At 47.9% G+C, this 20,627-nt stretch overlaps 2 protein-coding genes across 3 annotated transcripts in view; one reads left to right on the forward strand and one right to left on the reverse strand.

Annotated features, from left to right (window-relative positions):
- Window positions 1-3,439, forward strand: part of ITGA10 (integrin subunit alpha 10) — a 55,121-nt gene extending 51,682 nt beyond the window's left edge. The window contains exons 28-30 of the mRNA XM_028710249.2: window positions 709-807; window positions 1,228-1,341; window positions 2,354-3,439. Of these exons, the coding sequence (XP_028566082.2) occupies window positions 709-807; window positions 1,228-1,341; window positions 2,354-2,407 (267 nt within the window). The 3' untranslated portion in view covers window positions 2,408-3,439. The remainder of the gene's footprint in view (window positions 1-708; window positions 808-1,227; window positions 1,342-2,353) is intronic.
- Window positions 3,440-5,614: 2,175 nt separating this feature from the next.
- The window catches only part of RNF115 (ring finger protein 115), a 39,345-nt gene continuing 24,332 nt past the window's right edge, over window positions 5,615-20,627 (reverse strand). For both annotated transcript variants that reach the window (XM_028710698.2, XM_077920452.1), the window contains 7 exons: window positions 19,534-19,591; window positions 13,086-13,282; window positions 12,124-12,192; window positions 10,151-10,223; window positions 9,585-9,678; window positions 7,587-7,702; window positions 5,615-6,775 (listed from right to left, as the gene is read on the reverse strand). In XM_028710698.2, the coding sequence (XP_028566531.1) occupies window positions 6,644-6,775; window positions 7,587-7,702; window positions 9,585-9,678; window positions 10,151-10,223; window positions 12,124-12,192; window positions 13,086-13,282; window positions 19,534-19,591 (739 nt within the window). In that variant the 3' untranslated portion in view covers window positions 5,615-6,643. The remainder of the gene's footprint in view (window positions 6,776-7,586; window positions 7,703-9,584; window positions 9,679-10,150; window positions 10,224-12,123; window positions 12,193-13,085; window positions 13,283-19,533; window positions 19,592-20,627) is intronic.

The raw sequence follows: 20,627 nt of genomic DNA on the forward strand, positions 1-20,627 counted from the left end.
TTTGGCTTGGGGATCTATAGTAAACTCCCACAATGAGGTCACTGTTATTCTTCTCTCCCTTAATTTTCACCCAAATGCTCTCACTTTGGCTTTGAGGTTCTAAATCTTGGATCTCTTCACAGGTATACACATCCCTGACATATAACGCCACTCCTCCTCCTTTCTTGTCTGGTCTGTTTCTTTGAAATAGATTGTATCCCTCCATTATTACATTCCAATATAGGAATATAGGTAGGTAGGTGCAGGCTGTCATGACAATGACTGTGTGGACCTTGCATAAAACCTGCACATCCAATTTGTGCAGATAGAGCAGTAAACTCCCCTGGAATCACCTGCTGAGTTTGAAAGTCACCAGAATAGAATTCCTTCTTTGCTTTGTTCAAGAATGCAACAGGGTTAGAGAGCATCTGGTAGCAGGTTAAGGTGGTGATGGTGGTTGTGGAATGCAACCCCTAAAAAGGCAAACTTGTCTCTGTTCAGTAAAGCAGTGTTGTGCTGAGAATCCAGGGGCATCACAGCCTCTCAGTCTTACAGGATTGTTGTGGGGTAAGGGAGAGCCATATGCACCACACTCCCTTGGAGGATAAATGCAAGAATGAAATAAACAAAAATAAATGCACTTGCCAGCTGGGAACCTGCCTTGGGAAGCGTTTCCTCTTCTTCTTCTTCTAAACACCCCTCTTGTCTCTTTCCATTTCGTGGACGAAGGCTAAATTCAAGACTGTGAAGGTTGTGAGCAGGTTCACACTGACCAGCCAGGAAGAGGAGAACCTCCTTCTGCTGCCAGAGGCTGCCCATCACCGGGAGGTAGGAGGGGCTGCTGGCCTTTCCAAGGCTGGGGTGGTGGTGGTTTGAGCTGCAGCAGCTTCTGCGTCACAGCAAAAAAAATTCCCCTTAAGAATGAATGGAAATTACTTTGTTATGAAAGCGAATGATTTCCAGAGAATGCATTGTGTATGATAAGCGGGACCTGTCTGTATGTATTCACAATTGCAATAAGGGATGAAAGCTTGGTGTGTGCGTGTTTTTAAAAAAGAGTTGAGTGCGGTTGGGCTTAGGCTTAAGAGAAATCAGTGAGAAACCCCTGTTCATGTCAACTGCTCTCTTGCTGTCTTTGTGATGCCCTTTCAGTCTGAACTAACCAGCTCTGAATCCTCATCACACCTCCCAACACTACCAGTGGGCCTTTTCTGGGATTCAGCAGATTTCTCCCCTTACTCGTTGCAGACCATCTTGGAGATCATCCAGACCAATCTGGTCCCTCTTTCGCTCTGGATCCTGATTGGCAGCATCATTGGGGGGCTCCTGCTGCTGGCTCTGATTATCATCTGTTTGTGGAGGGTAAGAGTCATGCTACCGGCCTCAGGTTGCACCTGCACAGGGAGACAAGCTTAAACAGGTCACAGGACTAGTTTGGCCTTCTAGCTTATGGATTCTTAATTGCTGAGGGACAACGCCGAAAGAAAAATCACATGGCACAAAATTCCTGGGACTGTCGACACAGGCAGGGGGGAAGTGCCCTTTCGGTAGCCTGGTGCCCTCCAGATGTTTTTTGGACTACAACTCCCAGGAATCGTGGTCTGAAACATTTGGAGGTCACCATAGGGACATCAGAAGAGCCTGTCCAGCATCCTGTTCTCACAGTGACCAACCAGGTGCAATACTCTTCCCTGCTGGTTTCCAGCAACTGGTATTCAGAAGCCTTGCTGCCTCCAACTGTGAAGGCAGAGGATAGCCATTGCAGCTAGTAAGTGGCGAAGGAAACCCTACATAAAGAGAACCTAGCAGGCCAGGGAGAGATTTCAATTCTAGCTTTCTGTTTATTCTCAGGGGTTCATGAAAACTGAGATTGACACAAGAGTATATGCAGCTACATCCAATTCCCCACCTGTGGTTGAAAGCGGTACAGTCCTAGGCATTCTCTACCTCCTGATTTTTCTCTATAGGGACAGATCAGCACAAAGATTCATCTCAGGGAAATTTTGAGGCTTGTTTTCAGGTGGGATTCAGTCCCATGCTGGAAAATTCAGGCTGCACAACTATAGCTGATTTGGAGCTCTTCCACAACAAGCCCTCTTTCCCAGAACTGTTTGGCCCTTTTGCAGTATGGAAAGGGATGGGAATGCACAGGAAAATGTGAGGTGCTGCTTGCTTTGACTCAGAGCCATCTAACCTCCCTGCAGACAAATCAGGATGAATGCTCAATATACAGGTTGTCTGGAAGCACCGAGAGAGCCCTGAACCCAAGACATGAGAAGACTAGGTTCCCTGTAGCTGTAAAACATCACATCCTTTTCTCATGCTAATCTATATATTCTTCTTCTGCTCCCTTTTCCTTTACCACCTCCTCCAGCTTGGATTTTTTGCACACAAAAAACCTGGAGAAGAAGAGAAAGAGGAACAATAAAACATGGAGTTTGAGCAAGGACTCTTCACACAGGAAAAATGAGCAAGGGGAGGAAATCCAGTGGGTGCTGTTGCTGCTGCCCTCCCCTTTGACTCCCTGTAAAAAGTGACAGAAGATCCAGCAGTTCTGAAGACAATCTGCAATCTCACAGCATCATTTTGCTTTTGGGAAGCTAAGAAAATACAACAACCTCCCCCCCGTGTTGGAGCCACAATTAAACACACCAATACACACACACTTTGGTCTTCAGACTGGGGTGGGTAAACATCCAATTTTGCCTCCCATGTTCAGGGAGTGGAGAAAAGTAGGTTTGTGCAGGCCAGCTTAGGCCCAACCCTTCAAGGTGACAAGACAACAGAGAAATGGGTTTCAAAGAGGGCTCCTTCCCCTGTGAAAAGCGACTTAAGTGCTCAAATCATGTGGAGCGTCTCTATTCCAGATACTTTCTTCATGCATTGCAGGAGGTCTCCTTTCCAACTCTACAATTCTATGGTTTCCATCAGTCCTTTGGGATGCAGCAGCTTGTCTTGACAAGGTGGAGCGTCTCTCGTCTCCCTCGAACAGAACTTTGTTGCATAGAAGCAAAAAAGAATTTTACATAGTCCCGTATTCCTGCTACCACACTGAAGTGAGCGCTACCTTTTGGGTGGGTTGGCGGCTGGTACAGAGCAGCCTCATTCATTTGGAATTGCAAAAGGGTAGGGCCCTTTGGTTTGGCAGCTGTGAGCACCACCAGGAAATCGGGGGAATGGTTTGTGCCCGTTGCTTGGCTTGTCCGGATGGAGGATAGAGAGGGGCATGTGCCAGTGGGTGTGGAACCCAGCCTCTTGTAAAAAAGGTAAAATTTGCATACATTGCTCCGCCCACTTTTGTGCCTGGCCCTACCCACCACTAGCAGGTGGCTTCCAGAAGGGGATTTGGCCCTTGGTCCCCAATGCCCTCCTTCCCTGTGTGCAACTAGAGGCTTACAAACTGCCTTTCTGTACCACCAAGTGCATGGAGCTGCCTTCTGGCCACAAATGGGAGAATGAGATAAGAGCCCTGCTGGATAGCCTATCTAGCCCAGCCTCTTGGTGGTCAACCAGATGCCCCAAAGGGAAACCCATGAGCAGGAGGACCCAAGCACAAGAGTCCTCCCCTCCTATGGTTTCCAGCAACTGGTATTCAGAAGCATTGCTGCCTCCCAACTCTGGTGGCAGAGCAGAGCCATCATGGCTAGCAGCCACCGACAGTCTCCTCCTCCATGAGCTGATCTAATCCTCTTTTAAAGTCATCCAAGTTGGTGGCCATCACTGCCTCCTGTGGGAGAGAGTTCCATAGTTTTAAGTATGTGCTGTGTGAAGTTGTGGGCTTACCCAATGCCAATGGATGTGCCAACCTCCCGCTGTGAGCCAGGATTGCAATGAAAGGTGGTGGGATGGGAGAAAGTCGAGGTGTGCTGTTCTCCCTACTGCTGTCTTTTTTCAAACTTGTTTGTGCAACGGAAATGTAAGGATTTGCTTGTCCAGCCCCAGCAACTGCCTCACCAGAAGCCCATCGTGAAGCTCACAAAGATGAGAGCAGGGAGGCAACTGGTTTCCCTCTTGGGCCAAATAATTTTGCACCGCCGTTAAGCTGCATGAATTGAATAAACAAGTTTCTCTCCCCCTACAGTATTCATTCTGCTTTGTCGGTCACGGAGAGGGACACAGAGGCACTGCACCTCTCTGCTGGTCCCATGAGAAGTTCAGTCTTTGTTAAGGTACAAATATAGGAGGAATCGCCATGGATGCCAGTGCCGCTGAAATCTCAAGAGCCATGATCCAGGGAAGGGAAAGAGGCATGCAGAGCCCTGTTGTCCTGATTGTGGGGAAGCCTGTTGGGCCAACCCCCCTCCCTGCTGTCTATAAGGTCTGTGGATTTTACCAGGCATTGCCCACATACTCTCATGCCTTTCATTTGCAACCTTAATAAGGGCCAGATGCTTGCTTTAAAATTTTTTAGAAGGCAGCTGTGATTCTCAGGAAGAGTTCTATGCCCTGCACCAAGTTGTTTTGGGGTGGGGTGATCACAGAATTCCCCCAACGCTGTAAAAACTTTGGTTTAGTGTTTTGCATCTATGTCAGTAGCTCCAAATGCGAATCCAAATTTAATGATTTAGGACAAACTAAAATAACTCAAGCAATGAGCCAGCTTTCAGGTTCCTCAGAATGCTTCTTCAGACTGATGCTAGCCACAAGGGGGAACATTCCTGGAAATGGTTGAAGGGGGGGAGCCCAAGGTGACAGTGTTTAAATTAGTTAGGAGAAGTTAGTTTAAGCTAGTTAGGAGGAGGAAGAGAACTTACGCAAATGAGGTTAGACAGCCAATTGCAAAAGATGTCGCTGGTGGCCCCAAAGCCTGGGGAAGATTTCTGGGATGCTCAAAAGCTTGCTCACACCTTCATCAGTTTCCAGTTGTTCCTAATAAGAAGTGTTCATCCTACATGTGCGCTTGGATTTTTATTTTCATGAAGCCTGGGAAACTACCTGTGCCCCACCCCAATGTTTTAGAGAATAATTCAACTGCCCAGGAAAACAACCCTAGGAATGGACCTTTGACTATGTAAAATGATAGGGCCTTAGCAGGTGAGGATGTACACGCCCTCCAGCCATTAGGCAAAACTATGAAATTTGGTTACTTTGACATTTATTTAGTTGGTCCTAATAAAGGCTTTTTCCAACTATATCTTTGGATTTCTCTCTCTAATATATTTGCAATCTGTATGTCCAAATATGAAGCAGCCCCACCCACCTGTCCTGCACATTCTCAGATGGTCCCTTTCCCCCTGCACACACCCCCAACCAAGAACTCTATCGTTGCTTTTCTTATTAAAGACTTTTATTCAACTTTTGATAGCAAACAGAAGACACTAAGTTTGAAACGGAGTGTACCTGGTACACCGTTACAGCGATGAAGTGGCCACGAAGGGGGTGGGGGTGGGGTTTGCCTTGTGTTTTCCCCTTTCATTCCTTGGGACATGACTCTGCCATATCCCCCACCCCACCCTTCTCCTACCAAAGCTCCTTTCTGGTTCCAGGCGGAAGGTGCTTTGGGGGAGGGGGTCAGTGTGCAGCACCAAAGTTTAGAGCTCAGACATGATTCAGAAGATAAAAAGACTGTAGATGGAGGTTGGAGGGGGAGGGGGAAGAGTTGCAAGGGAGGGAAAAAACAACACTTAAAAGGAAACCAACAAAAAGTGATTCTTTATGGTATATCGAGCGATGGCATTCTCATTTAAAATACTGAAGAACAGCTTGGAAAAAGAAGACACAGTCTCTGATCCGGAGGATAAACTACACGTGGTCCATTTGATAAACAAGGCAGCAAAAAATGGGTCTTAAGTAGCAGGTGGGTTGAATGCTGGTTCAGGCAAACCCAAGGGGGCCGAGGGGCTGAAAGCAGGAAAAAGGTAGCGTTCGCTCGAGGGGCATCGAATACTTGCCTTCATGGAATGCAGGGCTCCCCTGTGCTGCTTCTCCACCCCTCTCTTTCTGTGAGCCAAATTGCCCCCCACTCTTTTCCAGAAAAAAACAGAACCGAGATAAAGGAAGTCAGGAATTCTGTCAACCTAATCCAAAGAAAATCCACCCAAAATTCAACAAAATCCTAGGTTGCAGGAAAGACAGGCAGAGTCGATTAAACAGACTCAGTTTCGGGAGACACTGGAAAGGCCTGGGTCCCTGTGCAAATCCTCTTGACTCGCCTCTCTCTCTTCCCCTCGCCCCATCTGAAATAGCTTCCTAGCCAACACCTAGCTGTCTTCTCCTTGAGCCTCCCCCCCCCACCCTGCCGCAAAAAATAAGACTGGGACAGGCGGGCAAGGACAATGTTCGCCCCTCCCTCTGCAAAGCCATGGGAATCGTAATGGTGGACGCCTCTCTTGCTACCCAAGGAAAGGACTCGCACAGGTTCTCAGGGACCCTCCCGACCCCTCGCTGAAAGGTGAAACTGATCACTCCGGAAACTAAGGGTTAAAGAGATCGTCTGGATGCTGCGGCGACCCAGCAGGAGATGCTAGCGGTTTCTGAAAGATGGCCGCCCTCGCCATGGGGTGGGGACACAGCTCCACCGGCTGCACCCGTTTGCTCTCCCTCTCCCTCCTTGCTACTCGGTTCTGTAGTTTTATAGGTATCATACAATTTACAAACTGTAGTAAGGGATACTACAGGCCTGAACTGCCCCCTCCCTCGCCCCCCCCACCGTGTCAGGGAGGCTTCAGAAAGTCCATCGGTCGTGTAGGTGGCTTGTGCTGCTAAAGGAGTTGCTTGTGGAGGCCTCCGCGTTGGGTGCTTGCCGAGTGGAGTCCTCGCCGTTCAAGCTCTTCCGGCACACGGGACACGTGTCGTGCTGGGGAGGGAAAATGCACGCATGTGAGTGAGTGGGGGGGCTGCTGGGAACAGTCATGCCTCCCAGAGCCGATACCTGAGATTGGGGCGACCACATTAAGGAAAGGGCACTGCCGAAAGCCTTCCTCTGAAAAAGAGCAATGCGCAAGGGCAGCCATCTCCCACCTCGCTGCCTCCTAGAACCAGCAGGGGCTTGAAGAGGAAAGAGCAGCAATGGCTTCCATGTAGGAGAAGCCTCAGGTGGTGTGCACGTATCCATCAGATCAGGGGTACATAAACTGGGGGTGGGGGGCTGGTCTCACTGCTGCTGCAACTGCTCCATAGGCATGGATGTGGGAACAGCAGCTGAGATGATTGTAGTGTGTGTGTCTGGGGCACCTTAGGAGCTGCTGTATGCTGCGTTTGTGATAATAACTATCAGATCCTTGGCTGCGGGGTGTTCAGGACACCTAGAGACTCCTGTCTGGGCAGCTGGGCTACTTGAGACCCAGGCCCAAACCCCGTTAGGTGGCATGTGGCTCTCTGCCAACAGCCTTTGGCAAAATCTGCCAATTCAGAGCCTCAGGACAGCCAAAAGGTCCGGCCTCAGATACTCTGGTGCCCGAGGGTAAGTCAGTCACACCCTAGTGCTCTTGTTCATTGTGCAGGAGAACTTCCAACTGAATAGTGCCCTGGAGACCAGGTCCGTATTCCACTGCAGCACCCAACATCTGTGGCCACCCCTCGTCCCACAGGAGAGCTGCCCTGTGCCAGGCAGGATGCCCTAGCGCCAGTCTCCACCTGACCCCACGCCAACAGGGAAGCCAACTTACCAGCTCTAACCATGGCACAATGCAGCTGCTGTGGAAGTAGTGATTGCACGGGAGTTGCCGGACCTGTTCCGCCACAGTGTAGTCCTCTTTACACACAGGGCACTCCAAACCCATATCTGCAGGAGAAAACAGGGCAGGGTCACGTGAGGGCAGCAACACGCCAGCTCTCTAGGATGAGGCAAGAGGTAGATGTCCTGCCTGCAGGCTGGCTGCACAAGAGGCAAGAGAAGTGAAAAGGCAACTGGGGTGAGAACACCGGAATGAAGAGCAGAGTTTGGAACAGTGGGATAACCAGTCTCGTATAAACAACATGCTTAATGCATGAAGGGGTTAATACCATAGAGTAAGCTGTCCTGCCAGGCTTAGTGAGATCAAGTGTTCACCTTGGGAGGAACTGGGTAATCAAACCTACTGTTCAATCTCCCTTCAAGCTCAGCGTGTGAGGAGGTTCTGAGCTGGTTGCTCCAAGCTCAGACCGCATGGGTCCCACAAGCCACTCTTGAGTTCCTACACCAATAATTTAGGAACTTTCACTGCTATGGAACTAAGCCAAGTTCTACTGCCAGAAGCACATGAATATGACCCTTGGAAAGTTTGTAAGTAAACCATTTTTAACTTACCAAACTTGTGGTGGTCTTCTATGCTAGGGGAAGAATGAAGTTTTGGAACTCACAAGGGCATATTTTTAAGGTCTAACAGCATATAGTTCCACACTTTACTTTGCTGCATATTTTGTGACTTTAAATCTCTGCAGGAGTTCTCTCACCAGAGGACTTGCCCCAAACTTGGATTCTGGCATTGGCTGCTAGGCAGCTATTGGGGGAAAGGGGAAGTAGAGAAGGAGGTTACCGGAGAACTAAAGAGTGAGAAAAAGACTAGGAAGGCATGTGAGACCTTATAATTCTGTGGAAGGAGCTTTTCAGACTGTCTCTGGGCTTGATGTTGTTGAGGGAGAAAGATAAAAAGGGAGGGGGGAAGAAACCAACTCAAGACCACTCAGGTAAGGGTCTTGGTTTCATGGGAGGACAAGACTACTGATGGCTACTATCCACAATGACTACGCTCTTCCACCATGGTTGGAGGCAGTAAATGCTTCTGAATAGCAGTTTCTGGAAACCACAGGATGAGAGAGGGCTCTTATGCTTGGATCCTGCTTGCAGGCTTCCCAATGAGGAATCGGGTTGGCTACTGGCCTGATCCAGCAGGCTCTTCTTATGTTCACCTGTTACTTTGCCCCAGGTTCAATCCCCAGCATCTCCAGGTTGAGGAAAAGCTTGCCTGAGACCCTGGAGAGCTGCAGCTAATCTGTAGAGACAGCGCTGAACTAGAAGGACCGATTGCCTGACTCCTACTCTGCATAGTGAGGTTTGGAAGATTTGCTTAACGCAAGAAGATCTCCAGGCAACTTCTAGAACTGGTACCTGAAACCTGCTTGCCTTTGGCATCACTGCCTGTGAGACTGCAAACTGGTGGGGCCAGCCTGATAGACAAGACACAAAAGAAAAACGGACTGGGGAGGGAAGAGGAGAGCTATTGTGCAAGTGGGGTTCTAGAGTAAATCCACAATGCCTGGAGAGCCCTGTGAGCTGTTGCCCAGTTCCTTAAATCAGAATCAGAGGGAACCACAGAGGATTGCAGCTAGAAAGCAGTTCATTTAATGCTGTAGAGCTAAGCTGAGCTGGAGGTTGACACTGGCAGTTCTCTGGAATTTGGTCTGGGTGCTCAGTCCAGAGCGACAGAAGAAAGCAACCCCTTCCCAATTTTAGGTTATATTTTCGTGATCAAGATTTAATAGATATTTTTAATTGCCGCTATATCTGAATTGTCTCTGTTATACCCAACTGTAATTCAATGTATTCCTGTTGTGTTTTATGATTTTCCTGATATTGTAAGTGAGCCGGAACTGGTCTGTGACCGTAATAATAAAATTCAATTCAACCGTTTCCAAACAACACATTTACAAAAGCGTTAAGTTATCAGGAAGCAGGAACTACTTACCAACTTGTTCCTGAGTGACGGTCACTGTCGGGAGAGAAGAAATCTTCTCTTTGTCTGCCGGGGGAGGCCCTGTGTTCTCCAACTGTCCCAGGAGCTGCAGGGGGAGAGGAAGGAAGGGTTGGTGTGAGGGAAGAGAACTGGAATCGCTGCACAGATTATTTGCTCTCACAACATGAAATTTAATAGGAACTGAACTGAATGGGGGGAAAAACGTTCACAGCATTTACTAGTCATCCATCAAGAAAGATTAAGACAGCTGCCTTCAGAACATTTGACCTTCAGGAATCCCTTTCCACGCTGACTGGGTGCTGTGCAGGATCCTAGGGGTGCTACAGGGCACCCACTTAATTTGTGCTAAGCCCGTGGAGCCTCGGCAGCAGCTCAAACAGAATCATAGAGCTGTAGAGTTGGAAGGGACCCCCCCAGGCCATCTAGTTCCACCCCACCTCTGCAATAAAGGAATCACAACTAAAGAAACCCTGGCAGGTGTCCACCTGACCTCTGTTTAAAAATTGCACACATATTGAATGCAGCCATGGCTCAGGTGGAATGATCAGGGCCTTTACCTGTGTGACGACAGCATCAAGGCCGCTCTGTCCCCAGGCATAGTCCCCAGGACTCGAGTGCAACATGCCCCCCCTGCAAGAGGGAAAGAAAGAAAGAGTCACTCAGGGTGGGGGCATGAGAAGGAAGCAGCACGCCCACTGCTGCCCAGCTTCCATGTCAGAGGATATCAAGGGCCTACACAGCATTGGCTCAACCTTTATCATGCTTCTGCGGCTCCAAACTTGGAGGAAGCCAGGGTTGGGGGAGCCCATTATCTTCCCAAAATAAAACAGTGGCAAGCAAGTGAGGAAACACTTTTGCATGACTAATTATCTTCTTAAAATCTCTCCACCACAAACAACTATCCTCCCCAGCTTCAGTAAGTAACAATTCCTTAGTTTTGCACAGAGGGCTTGAGAAATGCAGGAAAATAGCAAAGTAGTTTGATGGTGTGTTTGTGCCTGGATGTGTGTGTGCTCTATAAGGAAGGATTTAAAAATAACCCTGAAAGTGGGGAGTGTCTTCTGTGTTTCACGCTCCTTCTACCCCCCCCCCTATTCTTCTCTCCCCCACCCCTGCAAGTAATCCCCCTCCTCCTTAACAGTCACCCAGCTTTATGGGGACAGGGAGAATGTTGCAGGAAAGGACAGTATTTGCATGTGTGTCCTGTGCTATGTGTTTCTCGCTTTCCTTCCCTGCAACAACAAAATATTTCTGCTTCCGATCTTAATCTTGTTTTGCCCCCCACATCCCCCTCCATGTGCGCACTAATTTCGGGAAAGCCAGGCTGGAGCTGCCATGGGGAATGCGTCGGTTCGGCCCTGCAGAGCAGTGGTGTTGCTCGGGTTCCCATCAACATATGCGTTCCCACTTACACACACACCAAAAATGGTGCCAAAAAGAGGTGGGTGCAAAATGGGGAAGTCCCCACTTTTGCACGCCCTGTAATAGAGCCCCAGTGTACGTGGCTTCCACAGGGGAGCCGCAGAAAGAATGTGGTTGGTCAAGGGAGCCACGGACTCAAAAAGGTTGAAAACCACTAGCTTATCTCAAAGCCCTTCTCCCTTCTCCATTAGACTGTATTGGCTAAAATTAGTACAACACCCCAAGATTTTAAGATTGTAAATTAGCTCTCCAAGCTCTAACAAAGAACTTACTCAGGGTTCTCAAGGAATCCAACACCCGCTTTGCCTTAAAGACAGGCGTACCCTCCCCTCTCCCCTTTCTTAACTTGCCTTTGGTGTGAGTTCTGTGGCAAAACAGTCACACTCCCTTCCTGCGTGGTTTTGAGAATAGTTGATTCTTTCACTCTTTTCGATCAAGGTGCATACATATGATGGGATTTGCTGCCTGCTTAAATTGTAATTTTGCTGTCTGGTGCAGCATTTATATATTCTGCCAATTTCATTTCATATAATAAAGCAAGCTTTCCGTGTTCCTTTTTGTAAGAACTTCTTGTGGACATATTGCTAAGGGCAGTGTTAGAAACTCAAATATATAAGCTAGGTGCCAAATGGCTCCTTAAACCAGGGTTACAGTCACCAAAACAGAATGCCTAGTTGCCATTTTGGGGCCAGTCGACTCAAAAGTCGTATTTTTGGTTCCTGAAATTCATTCTGATTGTGCAGATAAAATATAACTGATAGAATTCTACAGGATGTATTGCTAGCGTGTGGAAACAGTCAAAATCCAAGGATCCCCAGGCATGCACCTCCAGATGGTGGAGACATCAGGCACCATTCTGGTGCCCGGGCATCTTCACTTGGTAGCAAGTGGCCCATAGCAAAATGCACCTGGCAAATTTTGAATGCTGGCTAAGGGTAAACGCATACTGTATTCATAAACGGACACATGTCATAACTCTAGCAAAAGATCCTATACCTCTTGATAGCATGTGTATGAATGCACGTGAGTGCCGGACACACATTTGAGTTCAGACACATACTTTGTAAAGAAAAAATACATATGATTGCAAATAATGTCCCATACTCACCAGGAGAGAGGAGGAGACCCAGGAATTGCCGAATTCGCAAAGAAGCCTGCAAAGATCTGCTGTATTATTCTAGCCAGGAGATGAGAGACAAAACGAAAACATGTAAGAAAGAGGCAGAAAAGTAAAGTGGAGGTGGCAGTGACATCATCCAGGAGAGGAAGCTGAGCAAGCCTTAACAGACGGATCATTGCACTTGCTTCCAGGGACCAGCGCCCTCTTTGTCCAGTACATGAAGCATACGTTATGTTACATTAATTTGGGAGTGGCCAATGTGGTGCCCTCTAGGTGGTGTCAGACTACAGCCCCCATCATTCCTGATCACTAGCGACACTGCTGGGCATTGTAGTCCAACAACACACAGAGGGTACCACATTGGCTCCCCCTGCATTAGTGAGGCAACCAACAGGACGCGAGATGGGCAGGGCAGACCTACAGACCTGACAGATATATACGAGGCAAGAACAGTCACCAGTTCACAGCAATTGGGAACAACAATGCTGTCTTTTTAGCTAGACCACACCAGTTGAACCCCCTGGTTACATGAAAGAACCCTACTCCAGCCTAAGCCCCAAATGAATAGAATCAAACATGGAGATAAATTCTATGTTTCAGGTTTCTTGAAGTCTTCCAGTAGAGACTCTTGGAAGTCAGAAGCAGCAGTGTGGTGGACAGAGATGTGAAGACCACCCTCTTGCCCCAGACAGGGGGGGAACTTTCCCACCCCAGACCTTCATATCTCCTGTTAGCCTCAAAGAGCAACTGAACATACTATTCCCCTCCAGATCAGATCCTGGATCCTCTTAACCTTTCTCAACCTGTGGGTCCCCAGATGTTGTTGAACGACAACTCCCATCACCCCTAGCTAGCAAGGCCAGAGCTCAGGGATGATGGGAGTTGTAGTCCAACAACATCTGGGGACCCACAGGTTGAGAACCGCTGCTCCAAGTCCTCCAAATCCTTACCCTTCAATAGCAGGTGATCTGTCAGGCCGTGCGCTGACCCGGGATCTGTACCTCCGCGTCATGGGCAGTCGGAGGGGTCTACTTGGTCCCCAGAGGTCTGCGTGGGCTTGGTGGCCCCTTTCGTTGTCTCTGCCATCGTGATCCATAGAGTTGCTCGGGAACTGGAAGACCATAGAACGATGCAACTGGTCCCAAAACTGGAGGAAGCAAATGAAAGCGCATCAAGAAGTCAACTTCTAAAGGGCCAGAAATCAAATGGGGTAATAAATTCTAGCCCAGCAGTTTCAGGGGTTCTTGAAGCTTTCCTGCGATGACTGGAGACTCTCAAAAGTCAGAATCAGTCCCTCAGCCAATGTCTACGCCACGAAAAAGCAGGATTTACTAAGCAGAGCTCTTCTGATCAGACAGACAAACCCACGTTCTCTTCTGGCTTACAAAAACTTCTCCACCCGCTCGCTCCATGCCAAGTCTCCACAGGAGAGGGGCTGAAAGGCTCATCATGGGGGCCTCCTGCTTCCAAGGCTTTGTATGCTGGGCTAGCTGGAAGGAAATTGCTTTGCCCCCTGCCCCTGGGAAGTGATACCCAGAGCTGTAGGGCCCTGCTCCGCAGCACGGTGTGAGTGGTTGTGCGGTGGGATACCCCCAGGTTTGGTGTAGGCTCAGGCAAGCAAGAAACAGCTGTCACCAGGCCACATCAAAACTGTGCATTCAGTCTCCCTATTACCCACTTTTCCATGGGCACTTAAGATAATCCTGTCTCAGTGGGAATTTGTTTAGTCAAGACCTTTCGGCTTTGGCTGTTTTTACTTCCATTTGCTCTGCATTGTTTTAATTCTCTTACTTTGCTTTACCATTTCCCTTTTATTCTATAGCATTCTATTTGTTATAAACGCACACTCCCTTTGCAACCGCCAAGCATTGCCAGGCTGCACAGTGGTTAAAATGCTGAGATCAGGGCTGGCCCAACATTCACCTGGCAATAATGGTTGCTGGGTGAACCCTGGGTGTGTCACTCACATGAAGTGTGTCTCAGTCTACCCCACCCCACAGGGCTTTTTGTGAGGATAAAATGGGAGAAGGAGGAACCATACACATACTGCCTTGAGCTCATTGGAGAAAGTAGTAGTAGTAGTAATAATAATAATAATAATAATAATAATAGTCACATCAATATGTAAACGCCTTCTGGGCAAGTCCTTTTCCAGACCTCACTGCTCCAGCTAGGCTGCGACCGGTGCTGTTTTTGGATAGATAAGCTGTCTGGGCTGCTCCCTTGCTAAGTCAGCACAATATGACAGCCGCTGATGAGCAAAAAAAAGATGACAGAACTAAGGAAAAGAGAAGCAGCACACTGGCCACTTTGTGCTTTGAGGACTTGAGGGAGAGATGCAAAATCTTGACTGAAAATGTGTGCAGACTTTATGCCCCTGCAGTCTTCCTGGAGGTGTAGTAAAGTAGCAGAGCATCTGCTTTGCATGCAGATGGCCCCAGGTTCAACCCCGAGGTGGGAGATGGTCTGAAGAGGCCACCAGGATGCTTACATTGCTATCCTATGGAGACCTGGAGGCAAGGGGCCTGCTCAGATATACAGCTCACAAGGCAGCCTGGAACGCATACAGGACAAACACAGGAAAAGGGGAGGGAGGTGCCTTAGACGGAGTCAGACCTTTTGGTCCATCTTGCTCAGTTTTGTCCAAACGGACTGGCAGCAGCCCTCTGGGGTTGCAGGAATGAAGGATTTTTTCCCAGCCCAACCTGGAGAGGCTGCTGTGAACTGAACCTGGAACCTTCTGCCTTTGTTGCACACACTTTGCCACTGAGCGTGCCTCTGGAAGAACACCTGAACTGCTTGCATTTTGGGGGGCTTCCTCTGCAGCTTTTGGTTCAGTGGACCTGAGGGTTGGACCAAATGACCTTTTGGGTCACTTCCAATTCGACCACTCTATGATTCTTTGGTCTACACAGCGCCACAGGAGCTTTGGCTTCTCTGTTCCCCATGGCAGCTCACAGGCCACCTCAGACTCTCTTCCCCACCAGGCTGTGCTCCCATCAGATGCCTGGCTGCAGAGCACCAGTGGTGGTATAGCGGTCTGAGTGCTGAACTAGGTCCTGGAAGACCAGGGTTCAAATCCCCACTCAGCCATGAACCTCCCTGGGTGACCTTGGGCCAGTCGCTGCCTGTCAGCCTAACCTACCTCAAAGGGTTGTTGTGGGGATTAAATGAGGAGCAGGAGAACCACGCACACCACCTTCAGCTCCATGGAGAAAAAGTGGGGTATACAGTGGTACCTTGGGTTAAGTACTTAATTCGTTCCGGAGGTCCGTACTTAACCTGAAACTTGTTACAGATAGGTAGCCGTGTTGGTCTGCCATAGTCAAAACAAAAAAAATTCCTTCCAGTAGCACCTTAAAGACCAACTAAGTTAGTTCTTGGTATGAGCTTTCGTGTGCATGCTTGATAGATGCCTATCTGAAGAAGTGCCTATCTATCTATCTTTCTATGATCTATCGATAGATAGATAGATAGAAGTGCCTTACCGATAGAAGTGCCTATCTATTTATCTTTCTATGATCTATCTATCTATCTATCTATCTATCTATCTATCTATCTATCTATCTGAAGAAGTGCCTATCTATCTATCTATCTATCTATCTATCTATGATCTATCTGAAGAAGATGCCTATCTATCTTCAGATAGATGCCTATCTGAAGAAGTGTGCATGCACACGAAAGCTCATACCAAGAACTAACTTAGTTGGTCTTTAAGGTGCTACTGGAAGGATTTTTTTTTTGTTTTAACCTGAAACTGTTCTTAACCTGAAGCACCACTTTAGCTAATGGGGCCTCCTGCTGCTGCTGTGCCGACGAAGCACGATTTCTGTTCTTATCCTGAAGCAAAGTTCTTAACCTGAAGCACTATTTCTGGGTTAGCGGAGTCTGTAACCTGAAGCGCATGTAACCCGAGGTACCACTGTAAACGGAATAAATAAAGAGCAAATGGTCTCTCCGCAGGATAGTACCCACTGAGCAGGAAATAATCATAACAGAAGCAACGTGGGAAAGAATTTGCCAGCCTGGGCCTGGGGCATTGCACCCACCTCTTCACTGAGCAACACTGCTTGCCCTCGTCTGTGTGCAAGCCAAGAGGCTCTCATAACATGCAAGGCACCAGGCCAGCCCGCCTGCTGCTGCCACCAGAACCTCTTTGACTCAGACACACACCTGGGGACTCAGGCGATCCGAAACCCACCTGCCACTCAGGGAGACACTGAGCCCTTGCAGGTAAGCAGAGCCTCCCAGATCAACTGACTTGGGGAGGGACTCTGGAGCAGCTTCCAGGCAGGGAGAGATGAAATTTAAGCCAACTGGCTGGATCCTGTTCACAGTTTAGGTACCCTTATCTCACTCCACCAGCATGTTGGGAGGGAGGCTTGCTTTCTCCATCATGTGAGTCTCTATGTGCAATCTTAAGCAGTATAGCTTAAGACACAGGATTGGCGACCACCTCTGTGGGGGGTCAAAAAGACAACCTGGCAGAGTTCTATGGCCCATGGAGCCAAGAGCTGGGCAACTTGAAAAACCTGAAGGGGGTGTTCCCAGAAAATAGGGGGATGCCTTTCAATGGCCCACCTCCCCAAGCTTGTTACCGGTCAGAGATTCATGATCTGAGGCAGAAATCCAGTGAAAGCAAAGCTGATCTGTTGCAAAAGAGTCCTGTCCCCCCCCCCCCTTTTCATCAGGAGGTGAAGGACACAGAATCAAGGGAAAAAACCCCTTCTTAAAAGGTTTGCCTTTCTGCATGGAGAAGGACACCCCCTTTTTGCAAATGTCAGAGATATATCACACACAAGGTGGGGCTACAGTGGCTCAGGCAGCTCAAGGTGTGACATTCCTGAGGACTGAGCAAGTTTCACAGGGTTCCAGACACAAAGCGTTTGCATTTGATGAAGACAAGCAGGATGCCAAGCAGGCATTCCCTATACAGTACAAAGCATCAGAGCAAACAATGGCAGATTCAGGAACTTCCCCTGATGGCTATTGATCTCTGGCTAGGGAAATCATGGAGGATTTCCCACAATGCAAAGAGGCAAGTTCCATGGGGGAACTCAGGTCTTCCTTGTTTTAACAGGCTAGAGTGAAAGTACCTGGCATAAGTATACACTTATTTTCATGTCCATCCTGGGGACATGTGGCACACACAGATGTATAGAGAAAGCAGAAGGGGGGGGGGGGGAAGGGTATGCAATGGGCATTTTTCCGGCAACGTGTGATTTTAGAAAATGACTGATCTTCACTTTATCTCCCTTTTCTCCACGAAAAGCCCCCTGAGCAACCTTCACATGTAATGCTAAGCTAGAGTTTTGGGAAAGGGTGTGCCTCAGTGGCAGAGGCTCTGCTTTGCAAGCTGAAGGTCCCAGGTTCAATCCCTGGCATCTCCAGGTAGGGCCAAGAGAGACTTGCTGGAAGAGGGAAGCAGGTGATCTTTTGTAGGTCTGCCTTTCTAGCATTTTTAGGAAACCCTTTCAAATTTGGGCTAAGCTGTACAAAATCTATGTCTAATTCTGCACAGCACACAAGCAAAGCAGCTCATGAGAGAAAATCCCGGAATTAAACCAGAAAAAGCAATAACAAAATTCTATGGCAGAAGCGAGCTGAGGGGCACCACACCTGTGCAACAGCTAACCTTTCAAAGTGTGACACTGGGTAACCCTGCCTGCCTCCATGTTCTATCGCCCACAGCCTCCAAACAGAAAGGGAGCAACTGTCTATTCCTGCCACAGCAGCGGCAAAGCTATGGCAGCAGAATCTGAGTTCAGGATGAGCTCAGAGACTGAAACCTAGCTGAGGTCACCTGAAAAGGAAGCGGGTTCTGACAGGCTGAGTGTAGATGCTAAATCCAGGATGAGCCTACACACAGTAGGCAGCCCAGACCTCTATGTTTAAGAAAACTGCTCATGGCTGGGAGAATTTGAAGCAACCTGGGGAAAGTTCAGAAAAGAGGCAGACATTTTAAAGCTTTAAAGTTGTGGGGCCTAGAGACTTTCATAAAATAAAGTAACAAAAAACAATTCTAGCCCTAATGGTTTATGCCTGTCCCCTGGGGGACTTGCCAGAATCCAAGCTCAAGCAATTTCCAGATACTCTGTATAAGATTCATCTTGCCCGGGCTTCCTCTCAATGACTGGTTTAAGGTGGCACACAGCTTCCAAACACAGAACAGCTTACCTGGGCATTTTGCTAGACTAGGATTCAGAGAAGCTTTAATGCCCAAAGGTTCATGTAAATAATGCTACACTCAAAGTCTGCCACCCCCACCTCCATTTACAACTCTAGTGTATTACATGGCATGATGGGATGTCACTGGAAAAGAACAAGCCCCAACCCCAACACACACACACACACACACACACACACACACACACACACACACACCAAGATACATGAATGGGTTGATGCTTTTGCCCCTAGCTTCCATCTTCCCATTTTAGTATACTGCCAGTTGTCATGAACTTTCGGAAGCCAGGAAGGTTAGTTTTGAATTTGTCCAAGTTACAAGGCTGGACTGAACTGTCAGGGGTCCTTTACCTTTTTAGAACCACCAGACACTTCTTATATGATTTGGCATTCCTTTACCATGGATCCATCATTTTCAAAAGAACACTTGTCCCAAGTCGGGCAAATCTGGAGCTATCAGTTAACACTAATATTCTTTATGTGAAGACATTTATTCTCACTTTTTCCCTCCATGACTTGGATTTTGTTATGTTAACCCACGTGGAACTGTACTTATTTTACTTGCCTATCTATAGTTTTGTTTTTCGTCTTTCAATTTTCATCTGTTGTTATAACTGTTCGGTTTTCTATACCTTATGAAACGAAATAAAAAAAACCTTCACCAAAAATAATAAAGCTGCCCTCCCTCCTTCCTCTGAGCGCCTGCCCACTTCTTCGAAGCAGAGGCTTGCCTCATACTCCAAAAGCCACCTCTCTCAGGAGGTATTAACAACAGTCATCAACCTAAATATATAAATCACTTCAGCCCAACGCTATAATTAACTGTGCTTGTGATGCATTTGCAAAACCCAAAAGGATCCATCAAACACCCCACAGAACTTAGTAACCTTTTACAGAAGATTACAAACCAACACAGCTTGAAAACAAAAGTCCCGCTAGCCAAAGAGAGCTTTATTTTTGGCACAAGGCAATTGCAACCTCAAGCTTCTAGTCCCTATCATTTGAGAGGACTGCCTCTGTCACATCAACTTCTTCTTGAGATGATTCTTGGCAGTACAATAACCCAGAATGGCCCTCTCTCCTCTCAGCTGCCCCCACAAAGTATCCCACACAGAGTATCCGAGGAAAGCGCAGCAAAAAGACAATTAATTTACCTCCATTTTACACAGTTCTGAAAGCAGCAGTCAAACTGTTAACAGGAAAAAGTCTCACCTCTGCAAATGTGGTGGAAGGGCTGTCGTCTATCCCGCTGCCGCCGCCTTCTAGAAAACTGAAGGAGACAAATCTGGTGAGGGAGAGCAGCAGTTGCTTCCAGAAATATAACCCCCAAAGCCTGCCTCTAAGGGGAGTGGGGTGGGCAGGGCCAAGGGCTAAAAACAGAGGCTGAAGGCCACGTAATTAGCAACCAAGGAAACAGGGTGAAAACAGGGTGCTGGCGAGGGGGAGGTCAGAGGGCTGAAGACTACATGGCTGAAGAATGAGGTATATGTTATCAGTTCCTGAAATTATATCAATCTAATTCCTCCTTGCTGTCTCAGCCCAGGGTCACTACCTTGCAAATCTCTAATCTAAGTAAGAAACTGAACCTGCCATTCCTACGTCCAAATTCGGCATCCCAGCCCAGGGGCATTATTATCCAACCCATCCCCAAAAGCATTACTGCAGACCCTCGCCTGTTTTGGCAGAAGCAATAAAATTATAGAAAATTAAACTAAAGCAGACCCAGCAGAGAAAAGTGTGGAGAGGTTTAAACCACTCCACCATCTGAGGGCAAGACAACTCTAAAGTCTTCTTTTTCAAATGATGGGCTGTGACTCATTCTCTGTTAAACACCCGACTAGTTCAGATGGCAACCCTGAGCTAGGTTAAGAACGTTGGAAACTTTGAGGGGGGAAAGTCATTTGATCTGGGGACAGTCCACACATATATTGGCCTATTCCTACCTCTTTTTCTTAATGGTAACATGGCCCATTCATAATGTAAGAATATTTATCACAACTGTGAGCAAGGCAGCAGGGGGAGGTAAGTGAAGACAAGCGACAACAATTAACTATAACGTTGTTCTCCGCTCCTGTTCAGGCTGCACAGAAAAAGCATTTTGGTTCCTGAAATTCTTTCTGATAGTGCAGATAAAATATACCGTAACTGATATTATTCTACAGGGGGAGGTATTAGTGTGTGAAAACATTCAAGATCCAAGGATCCCCAGGATCCTCCAGATGGAGAAGTCAGGCGCCATCTTTGGCACCAGGCATCTTCACTTGGTCGCAACTGGCTGATCGGCAGGTGCAAAATGCTAATTTTGA

The sequence above is a fragment of the Podarcis muralis genome, chromosome 16 (genome assembly GCF_964188315.1).
Source record: "Podarcis muralis chromosome 16, rPodMur119.hap1.1, whole genome shotgun sequence".
NCBI lineage: Eukaryota > Metazoa > Chordata > Lepidosauria > Squamata > Lacertidae > Podarcis > Podarcis muralis.